The sequence below is a fragment of the Rana temporaria genome, chromosome 3, assembly GCF_905171775.1.
Source record: "Rana temporaria chromosome 3, aRanTem1.1, whole genome shotgun sequence".
Classification (NCBI taxonomy): Eukaryota; Metazoa; Chordata; class Amphibia; order Anura; family Ranidae; genus Rana; species Rana temporaria.
Window position 1 is genome coordinate 365821066 of NC_053491.1, and position 11294 is coordinate 365832359.

The following is an 11294-nucleotide window of genomic DNA, read 5'->3' on the forward strand; positions in this document are numbered from 1 at the left end:
AAAATGACTTGGCAACTCTGGAACCACTTTAAGTATTCCGATGAAGGCTTACAGTTGAGGGGAGAGGCTGAGCCAGTTGCACCCCCGCCTCCCTCCTAGACCCCCGCTGACTGCCCCTCTATGGGCTCTCTGGTGGAGAAGAGGAGATTACCCTAGCTAAGAACGTGAGGACAGTGCCCCTTCCCTCTCTGGTGGGAGACCGGTCCCGGGTCTGTGAGCCCTCCCTCCCTTCCTCTCCCTCCCTGTGCTTGCCCCCCCTTTTTTTCTTTCTTTCCCTCTCTGTGTCTGGGCGATCTCGCCCACTCTCTTCTACTCTACTCATCTTTTCTAACCTGCCTTTCTTTCCTTTTTAACACCTTTTAGACGAAAAAGGAAAAAGAAGTGGCTGGCCCCGGCGGGTTGCGGTATAATTCCTTAATATACGGGGGTTCCCGTCATTGCTGCTGCACCATTCCTACAGGAGAACCCTTCCTGAGTATAGGTTGTGTTGCAATGCTATGGATATGTATGTTGTGAAATTATATGTATTTGCTGCGGCCCATCCGGGCCAGTTTCTTTGATATAAATAAAAAAATAAAATAAAGTCCAGTTAGGGGATTTAGTTCTCCTTTTTTCCATTTGCGGGTAAAAGACGTCAATTTTGTTTGGGTACCACATTTAATTTTCAGTTAAAGCGAGGCAGTGCTGTATCACAAAAAAATGCCCTACTTATTTAGGGGGCAAATCCTTCTGGGGCTGAAGTGGTTAAGAGTGCATAAATTTGCCAGCACACCAAAGATCTAAAATCACCATTACCTAGCTCACACGCCAATCAAATATTTTCTCTTACTCACTGGTTACAGGTCCTCTTTACTACACTTCAATGTATCCTTAAAGCGGAGTTCCACACAAATATGTTTATTTTCCGTTATACTTACCTGTAAAATCCTTTTGAGTACATCATGGGACACGGAGTTATGCAAATATTCATTACCTACTGGGATATACTTCATCTCTTTTTAAAGATGGATATTTCGGTAATGGCAGCAGCTGCTGCCACAACCGAGTTATCCATCTCTTCAGTGAGCGGTTCTGTCAATGATAACGGCAGTCTCCACGGCGGATTCGCCGCTATCGGTGGCGAGAGAGGGGTCCCCTCCCGCCGCTCTCCCACCCCCTCCGCAGCTTACCGGAGCCGTCGGTAGCGGTGGAGGCAATCGGGTCCTGCTGCCTGCTGTGTGGGAATGCGAGTGAGGGCAAGATGGCCCCCACCCGTCCCCATAGCATTGCTGGGCGGAAGCGACGTCAAAACGTCAGTCCCACCCATGCGTCTTAAAGAGACTTTTTTTGTTGTCATTTTTTCAAATGACAAAATTTCCATTTTTTTTTGCATTTAAGTCTAAATATGAGATCTGAGGTCTTTTTGACCCCAGATCTCATATTTAAGAGGACCTGTCATGCTTTTTTCTATTACAAGGGATGTTTACTTTCGTTGTAATAGGAATAAAATTGATAAAAAAAAAAAAATTTAAAGCGCCCAGTCCCGACGAGCTTGTGCGCAGAAGCGAACGCATACGCAAGTAGCGCCTGTTCAAACCACACAAGTGAGGTATCACTGCAATCGTTAGAGTGAGAGCAATAATTATAGCCCTAGACCTCCTCTGTAGCTCAAAAAATGCAACCTATAGAATTTTCTAAACGTCGCCTATCGAGATTTTTAAGGGTAAAAGTTTGACGCCATGCCACGAGCGGGCGCAATTTTTAAGCGTGACATGTTGGGTATCATTTTACTCGGTGTAACATTATCTTTCACAATATATAAAAAAAATTGGGCCAAATTTATTGTTTTCTTATTTTTTAATAAAAAAAAGTGATTTTTTCCAAAAAAAAGTGCTCTTGTAAGACTGCTGCGCAAATACGGTGTGACAAAAAGTATTGCAATGACCGCCATTTTATTGTCTAGGGTGTTAGAAAAAAAAAAAAAAAAAAATTATATATATATATATATATATATATATATATATATATATATATATATATATATATATATATTTATGGTCGTGGCCCTATGATTGAGAGGGAAGTGAATCACATAAACACGCGACAAGACTTACAACATAAATAGACCTGGAGTGTGCCTTGATGGTCTGGTCGGAATGCCCAGAAAAAGGGGGCATACAGGAGATAGATAATGGGAAGTTGTGTGGAAGGATGTGTTTGAGAACTGCCTTGAAAAGGGAAGGGTGGGAGGGTATCGTGCACTGGAACCGACAGTGAGTGTGGGTGAGTGCTCTGTTTAAATAGTCTCCGGGCTCCTCCCATAAACTCAGGCCACCATTTTGGCCTTCTAATTTATGGTCGTGGCCCTATGATTGAGAGGGAAGTGAATCACATAAACACGCGACAAGACTTACAACATAAATAGACCTGGAGTGTGCCTTGATGGTCTGGTCGGAATGCCCAGAAAAAGGGGGCAAAAGACTCAGATAGGGAAATAGCTTTTATTGATTGTTGGGTTATTGAGCCAGTATGGAAAAGGCCTGTGCCATTTCTTCCTGAGGGTTCGGGATATAGGTAGCAAAGCAAGCGGACTTCCATCGGCCCAGCTTCTTGATCACGTGCTCTGGTACTCCGTGTTGGGAGGCGGCTGAGGCTGCTCCAATACGGAAGGAGTGTCCAGAAAAGTGACTGGGGTTGAAGCCTAGGTTGCTTAGGAGGATCCTGATGTGTTTTATGAATTGGCTGCTGCTGAGGGGGCTAGTTAGAAAGGGTAGTAAGGGGCTGTTCTCAGATTGGTCGGGAAGCTGAGATAGCAGTCGATCAAGGACTGTTACTGGGCACCAGGCGTTGTTGGTCTGAAACAGCAAGATGTCGACCCCTGGGCCTGTTTGTTGCGTCTTACTGACTAGGAGACGAAGGGTGTAATGGTTCTGAGAGCGAGTCAGGTGGCGTCGGAGCAGTGTGTGGCTGCTGGGGCCGCTGACTGTGAATTCGCCGGGTCGTAGGAAACCATAAAAGGCCAAGTAGATGGCCGCCTGGATGACTAGGCTGGGCAGTGCCCCGAAGGGGGAACGGGTGAGGATCTCGGACATGTCCCTGAAAATGGCACTGGTGATAGGTAGGCGTTTGCCACTGGTCACTGGTCTGAGTTTCTGAATGCCTCGCAAGAGTGACTTAACGGCATGGGCGGTGAACACTGACGGTCTGCTGGGGTCTTCTAAAGATAGGAAGTGCTGGACGCCGGCTAGGTACAGTTTTATAGTGTTATGAGCGAGGGCTAGCTGGGTATGGCAGTATGACACGAAGGCTAGAATGTGTCGGACATCGCCTGTTGCTGCTCCTGGGCAAGAGGCCAGAAATTTGCAGTAGGTGTTCCAAGCCATGACATAGGATTTCAATGTGTTGTGAGACAAAGACTGGTTGATGAGTAGAGTTGCGTTGGCGAGGTGAGTTTTTAATCCATCGTTAGCAACGACCAGGGTGGGACAGGGGTGGACATTGGGTCGGCTCCAGGCTCCTGCTGAAAAAACAAGGTGAGGTTGAAACGGGACAGTGCATCAGCAGCGGTATTGAGTTTGCCTGGAATATGTCTACAAACAAAATTAAAGTGGTGGCAGAGAGACAGCTGCACGAGCCTACGCAGGAAGGACATAATATGGAGAGATCGGGATCTGCCCTTGTTAATTATGTCAGCTGTGGCCTGGTTGTCCGTGGTAAAAAGCACTGTTTGATTTGTCCACGTGTGGCCCCAGAGCTGGGCAGCTGCAACGACCGGGTAAAGCTCGAAGAGAGATGACGACTGGGTGAAGCCTGGGATTAGGAGGATTTCTGGGGGCCAAGGTTCGGCGAACCAGTGACGGCCAAATATGGCCGCAAAGCCGCTGGAGGCTGCGGCATCGGTGACCACCTGTGGAGACTCGTCTAAAAGAGCTGGGATGAACATTGAGATGCCATTCCAGCTAGTGAGGAATTCATCCCACATGGCCAAGTCTGATACTGCTGCCTGATCTAGCTTGAGGATTCGGTCTGGGTCTTGTGCTGGCGTGAGAAAGACTAAGAGTCGTGATATGAAGGACCGTCCTTGAGGGATAATCCTCATAGCGAAATTCATCATCCCTAGTAAGGACTGTAACTGTCTCCTGGTACATCCTTGCGACTGAGTGAAGTCGTGGATAGTAGCCCTGATGCGAGTTAATTTGTCAAGAGGCAGGCTCGCTTGCATGGCTTGTGTGTCTAGGTTGATACCTAGGAAGGTGATGGAATGTGCTGGTCCTTCTACTTTGTGCTCGGCTAGGGGCACATTTAGGTTGTTGAAGACCACCCTTAATTTGTCTAGATCAGTGGGGGATGTACCTGGTTGCTCAATGAGCAGGAAATCATCAAGGTAGTGGATGACTGAGTGACAGTGGGCCTGGTGGGACAGTATCCATGTGAGGGCCTGGGCAAAGACATTAAAGAGCCATGGGCTACTTTTTGAGCCAAAGGTCAGTTTGGTGGCGAAGTAGTAGGCCTCTCTCCATTTGATGCCGTGCCAGCGCCAGAGGGACGGCTCAATGGGAAGGAGCTTGAATGCGTCAGATATATCCGCTTTGGATAGCCAGGCTCCGGGGCCTATTGAGATGATTGTTTGGATGGCCAGGTCCACTGAGGCGTACTTGAGGGAAAACTGTGCAGAGGGGATTAGGGAGTTCAGGCTGGGGATGTGGGAGCAATGAGGCGCAGACAAGTCGTACACCAAGCGGACTTTATTAGTGAACTTGCCCTTGACAAGCCCAATAGGGCTAACTCTCCAGACTGGGAAAGGAGACTGTGGGAAGGGGCCAATAACAAAGCCTTTATCCACTTCTGACTGTAGTAAGGAGTCGATTGCTTGCGTGTCGATGGCTGCTGACTGGAGGTTCTTGCACTCGTGTGAGGTGAGGGGTAAGGTAATGAGGCCAGTGTGGAAGCCTTCTGTGAAGCCGTGCACCAGAAATATGGCCAGTGAAGGAGTGGGGTGAGTAGAGAGGTAGAAGCCTAGCCAGCCAACATCTATTCGGCTTAGTCAGGCCTTTGAGTCCTGTTTGAGTTGACAGGTGGTCTTTGGGTGAGCTTTGTGGCATGCTGTGCAAACGTGGAGTAGCCTGCACTGGCTGTGAAAGCAACCGGCGTTATTAAAATTGTTGCAGATGGGAGCGCCTCCTAGGAAAAAGATAGGCCGTCCTAGTCTATCCACTTGTCGTTGCTGACTGGGACCTGGGAGGCTCTGACTGGTACTGGAGGAGGGAGGGTAGGCAGGGCGCTTAGTGGAGTTATCGGAGCACCAATTTGCCGTGTGGGTAGAGGACTGGCAGAGGGTGCACAGTGGTGAGCGGAGGCCTGCAAAATGCCGGCAGAAAAGCTCTGTGTCACAAATGCTCCAGTCTGTCTTGGCCTGAAACTGGCTGAGCTTGGCAGCTGCCTTGGCCGAAAACGAGCGGTGGTAGTCATAGAAGGCGTGCCCTCCGTACTTGTAACCTAAATCTGTGACTGAATGGAGATATAGGTCCAGCTCTTCCCTCCTGTTGGGGGCGGCTGAGCAGATGATGTCCCTAAACATTCCGAATGCCAGGACGAACTCAGTGACTGTAAGTTTACGGCTGAGTCTGGGGTCTTTTGATTTGACGACTACCGATACGTCCCCCCAGGCATATGCTCGGTTGTCGGCCACGTCGTGCACCGAAACCAGCAGAGACGCTAAATTTACGTCCTTTCCCTCCAAGATATCCTTCCTGAGGCTGGCGGAGACAAGGTGCGCGGGGATTACGGTAGAAGAGGACTCTGGCGTACCTGTAAGAGGGGATGCCAGCGCCGAAACCACGACTGTGTCATGGACGGGTGTGAGAGGACGAGCCTCCAGGGTTGCGACTCTGGTCTGTACGTCGGAAACTGTTGCGGATAGTGTGGCGACCATGGAGTGCAGCTGGGAGATAGCCCCGGATATGGACTGCAAGGATGTCTGTGGGTTGGAGGGTGCTGTATTGGGTGTTGGCGGGAAAAGTAGCCTGAAGAGCTCTGCCTTCCGGGCCGTAGCGGGGTAGGGGATGCCCTTGCGTCTAAGCTGTGCTATAATCCTGGGGATGGTCCATGTGCGGAAGGTCTGCAGGCTGCCGCTCTCTGAGCCCGTGGAGGGTGACAGAGGGGCGGGTGTGAGGTCAATACTGCCGGCCTGCGACATGACTCTGACTGAAAAAGAATAAGTGGGTGCGAGTATACATAAAGAACTGTGGTATTGGATTGCAGCAACGAAAGGAGGAGGCAAAATATTGGGGACGGGGACTTGGTTTAAGAAGGAGATTCGTTGGCTACACACCTGAGTGGAGTCCTGGAAGGGAGGTCCTGGCACGGACTGAGACTGGGTCGACCGGGAACTTGTTTCTTAGGGGTGAACGACCAACCTGGTGGGGTTGAGACCTGAAGTGGACTGATCTGAGGAAGAGAGAGAGGGTGATGAGTAGCTGGTACGGTACTGAAAATAACGTATGTTCTGGGTTTCGCTAGGCGATTGTGGGGGCCATGATGTTTGATGCCAAAGGGTGTGAAACGGAGTCTGCGATGGTCATTATGAGTGGTTTGGGCTGCTGAGGCAGCATTGCATGGTTTAGCAAGGGTCTCGGTCTGGTTTGCTGAGATAAGAAGCCTGGTCGCAAGGGCAAGAGTGTGGACTGCTAAGACGATATTGCGTGGTTTAGCAAGGGTCTTCGGTCTGGTTTGCTGAGATAAGAAGCCTGGTCGCAAGGGCAAGAGTGTGGACTGCTAAGACGATATTGCGTGGTTTAGCAAGGGTCTCGGTCTGGTTTGCTGGGATAAGAAGCCTGGTCGCAAGGGCAAGAGTGTGGACTGCTAAGACGATATTGCGTGGTTTAGCAAGGGTCTCGGTCTGGTTTGCTGGGATAAGAAGCCTGGTCGCAAGGGCAAGAGTGTGGACTGCTAAGACGATATTGCGTGGTTTAGCAAGGGTCTTCGGTCTGGTTTGCTGAGATAAGAAGCCTGGTCGCAAGGGCAAGAGTGTGGACTGCTAAGACGATATTGCGTGGTTTAGCAAGGGTCTCGGTCTGGTTTGCTGGGATAAGAAGCCTGGTCGCAAGGGCAAGAGTGTGGACTGCTAAGACGATATTGCGTGGTTTAGCAAGGGTCTCGGTCTGGTTTGCTGAGATAAGAAGCCTGGTCGCAAGGGCAAGAGTCTGGACTGCTGAGACGATATTGCGTGGTTTAGCAAGGGTCTCAATGTGGTCTGCTGAGAGGGAAAGCCTGGTTGCAAGGGCCTCAGTCTGGATTGTTGAGGCGATATTGCCCGGGACTCGGAGGGAGTCTGGCTGCTGAGACGAAATTTGCGCGATTGCAAGAGTCTCGGTAAGTACAGGTGTGAAGTTGTTGTGAGACGATAGTGTGGTTGCTGGGGTCTCTGCGAGTGTGGGGCTGTTGAGATGGCGTTGCGTTTGCGAGGGTCTGAAAATGGGGGTGTACGCAATGAGAGTTGGCTGGAAGGCGGGAACTTCCGGTAAACTTGCGAACAAAAGTTTCCTTGTGAGAAGGGAAAAAACAAACAAAAAAAAAAAAAAAAACTTGCAACAAACTGTGATGTTTTGTCATGGCAGGTTCTCCTGTCATATACCAAGCATTCAGCACTTTGCTGAGAATCTGCTAAGGCTGCCATAATTGTTACATCAATATTCATAAGGACTTTGGCGTAATCTTCTGAACATTGTATTGCAATATACATTAAGAAGGTGGCATGTCTTGGGGAGTGGGAAGGTGAAGAGTTAACCTCGGGTGGAGGAAACTGGGGATGCTGTAACATCACGTTATGATCCACCTGCATGTGCAAGCAGCACCCGGTGGCCGGAAGGGAGCACTGCACGTCTGGAGGGAAGCCAGGGGTGCTGAGCATTCTGAAACACAGGGAAACATGCCGCTGCTCCGTCTAAGTGACAGACTCAGCAAAGAGATCATCTGGCTGTGTACAAGTAAATGACAGGGGGGAGGGGGCTTCCGACATGTGGTAAGCAACACAAAGTTCCGCGGCGGGAAATTAACACAGGATGGGGTATACAGTACACGCCAATACTGATGTAACAACATGACCAATGGAAGGTAATAGCTCCTACCTGCGCCGGAGGGCGGAATAGCAAGGAAAGCCACGGACGAGTAGTAACAAGGAAGACAGGAATATGCTGTGCTCTGGATCGTCGGCCTGGTGACGTAGATATCGTGCACTGGAACCGACAGTGAGTGTGGGTGAGTGCTCTGTTTAAATAGTCTCCGGGCTCCTCCCATAAACTCAGGCCACCATTTTGGCCTTCTAATATATATATATATATATATAATGTGTATATGTGTGTGTTTGGGGGTTTTAAGTAATTTTCTAGCAAAAAAAAAACTGTTTTAGTCTTGTAAACACCAAATCTGAAAAACACCTTCTGTCCTTAAAGGGGTTTTCCATCTTTTTTTTAAGTTTATTAAAAGTCAGCAGCTACAAAAAGTGTAGCTGCTGGCTTTTAATAAACTGACACTTACCTGCTCCACGGCTCCAGCGACGCGCCGGCCGGGGCTCCGCTCCTCATTCTTAGTGTGGGCACCCGGCAGTGACAGCTTTCGCCTTCACGGCCGGGCACCCACTGCGCATGCGCGAGCGGCACGGCGCCTTCCGATTGGACAGGCACTCGCCTACAGGGAGGGGCTGTGAAAAGGCGATTAAGCTAATCGCCTTTCCAGCCCCTCGGCGGAAGGAGGAAGTGGGACATAATGTGGTATGTAAGGGGGCGAGGAGTGGGTTAAGCGCAAGTTCAATTTTTAGGTGGAACTCCTCTTTAAGTGGTTAAATAACAAACATGTCATACTTACCTCCACTGTGCAGTTTGTTTTGCACAAAGTGGCCCCTAACCACCTGTTCTTTGGGTCACATGGCAGGTCTTGCGGCTCCTCCCCGCTGGGAAGTGCTCTCCTGAGGGGGTTACCTTTTGGGTGCACTCCCGAGTCATTCATTCGGCATCCTTAGCCACGGATGTATGACTCAGCCTCGCCCCTGCGTCATTTGATTTGATTGACAGCAGCAGTAGCCAATGGCTGCCCTGCTATCAATCTATTTAATCAAGAAGCGGGAACTCGTGTAGAGAGCGACGGCAGGGACGCGCCCACGCAAATTCAGGGCTCAGGTAAGTAAAACGGGGGGGGGGGGGGGGCTTGACACTGCAAGGTGTTTTTTCACCTTAATTCATTGGATTTATTAAGGTGAAAAAAAAAACAACATAGGCCTGAGTGACCAATTGACGGTTTAATTTCCACATCACCCACCGCCCTGGCTCCAAAAACGGAAGAGCTGAGGCTTTATCCCGTATGTTCCCCGATACTCCAGAAGAGATAACATCTAGCACAATCTTGTCACAACAGAACTTTCTTTTGATCCAACCCGATCTAAGGTCTTTTCTCAAACAGGCTTCCCTCCAATGCCAGGAATCAGAGGCATCCTCTTTAGGAAACCAGGGGGTTTATCTTTGGTATCGGGAAAAAATCTTTGTTCCGCAACAAGCCAGAATCCAGGTCCTAAAGACACTGCATGGCCACCAACTTGCTGGCCACTTCGGAGTGTGGAAAACCATGGATCTTATCCAACGATCCTTTTGGTGGCCTACCTGGAAATCTCATTGCAGGGAGTATGTAAGCTCCTGCACTACCTGCCAGCGAAACAAGGGGTCAAACATTAAGTCTTGGGGTCTGTTATGTCCACTGCCAGAACAACCACGGAGAAATGTATCTATGGACTTCATAGAAGAGCTGCCTCCCTTCGAAGAGTTCACAACAATCCTGGTAGTTGAGGACCGTCTGTCCAAGATGGTGCACTTTTTTCCCATGATAGGTACTCCAGACACGGCAAAAAATTTCATAAAGGAGATAGTCAGACTTCATGGCCTTCCTGACAGCATGGTTACTGATAGAGGGGTACAATTTACCTCCAGATTCTAGAGAGAGCTCTGCAAGGCACTGTCAATTGAAGTGTTTTTTCTGCGGTGGCGCGCATGCGTGAGCGCGAGTGCGTCCGCTGCTTGTCACCCCGGAAGCGGGATTTGCTGGTTCCTCTGACCCGCAGGTGAGTGCGGATGTGGCGCGCCTGCGGATGACTTTAAATATTCATATCCCTGATCCTCTGATACCGCGATCACGCTGGGCACGCGCGGTTGGAGATGTGGGGGGGTCAGTGATTGAAAACAGCTGCTCTTGCAGCTAGGCTGGCCTATCATGGGCTTTTTCTATTAGGCAATGTTGCTATATATATATGGGTGTGCTTATGTTTCAGGCCACGCCTCTGATGATATACTTATTGGATGAAACATGTAAGGCTGGCCTGACACAAGTACGCTATGATCCACGGAACTCTATGTTTTTGATGCCCGTTAACCTGTTCTTTTCTGTAAGTACTTTACAATAAATTGCATGTTGTTTATCCCTATGGGCTTCACTATTGTCGTTTCCTCTCTGCATTTTTTGGTTATCCCTTTGCTGATGAACGCAATATATATCTTTGGATCCTTATGAGTTTTGGATGCTCCCTTATCCTTGATGTTTTTTGTGGATTATCGTTTTCCATCTATATATCCAATTGGAGGTGGGACTGCCATTGACCCCTGCATTATTTAATCCTACATGCAGGGGCGGACTGACTATTCGGTCCGTCGGGCACTGCCCGAGGGCCCGTGGTGGGGGGGGCCCGGGCTGGCTCAGTCCGCCCATGGAGGTGCCTGCAGCAGCGTCAGAATCTACACAGTGAAAAACCCCCAGAGAAAGCAGTGCCTTGGATCCCTCTAGCTAGGTTGATGTGGCTGCGCTGTTGTATGAGAGGCTTGTGAGGTGTGAGCTGGAGATGGATGGAGCCGTGCGGGGATTTACAGTGACAGGCGCTCCGGCCACCTCTCCCCCCTGTGGAATTCAGCTGAGGGGGCGGGGCCGTAAGTCACTGCCGCGGAGGACTGTCTGTGAAGGAGCTGCTGGACTCGGAGGCAGAGTGAAATCAGTGAATTGCACAGGCATGGCATCCACACAAACCTGCCTGTGCAGAAGCAGGTCAGTGTCATAATGAAAGCACTGTCTGTGTCTCATCTGTGTTATAAGAGCCATGCTGATTGTTACTTTACCTTCTTTCCCTGTGCTGTGTCTGTGCTTATTTACCAGGTAGCAGGTCAGGTGCTATTCACTAGTGCACATGATGAGCCATCCATCCTGGCCAGCTCATCCCTCCCGAGCCTCTCATACAACAGCCACATCATCCTAGCTAGCAGGATTTAATGGTTCAAGACACTGCT

General features: G+C 49.7%; 2 protein-coding genes across 2 annotated transcripts; both read right to left on the reverse strand.

Moving 5' to 3' along the window:
- Positions 1-3410: 3410 nt before the first annotated feature.
- On the reverse strand, positions 3411-5023 carry LOC120930497 (the record flags this gene model as incomplete). Its single annotated transcript, XM_040341675.1, has 1 exon — positions 3411-5023. A coding segment is annotated over one exon (1590 nt), but the record flags the coding sequence as incomplete, so codon positions are not given.
- On the reverse strand, positions 5003-8302 carry LOC120932752. The gene is made up of 2 exons (XM_040345413.1): positions 8106-8302; positions 5003-6426 (listed from the first exon to the last, which is right to left on the reverse strand). The coding sequence occupies exon 2, from the start codon at positions 6173-6175 to the stop codon at positions 5024-5026; it is 1152 nt and encodes a 383-aa protein (XP_040201347.1). The 5' UTR covers positions 6176-6426; positions 8106-8302; the 3' UTR covers positions 5003-5023.
- Positions 8303-11294: the final 2992 nt, after the last annotated feature.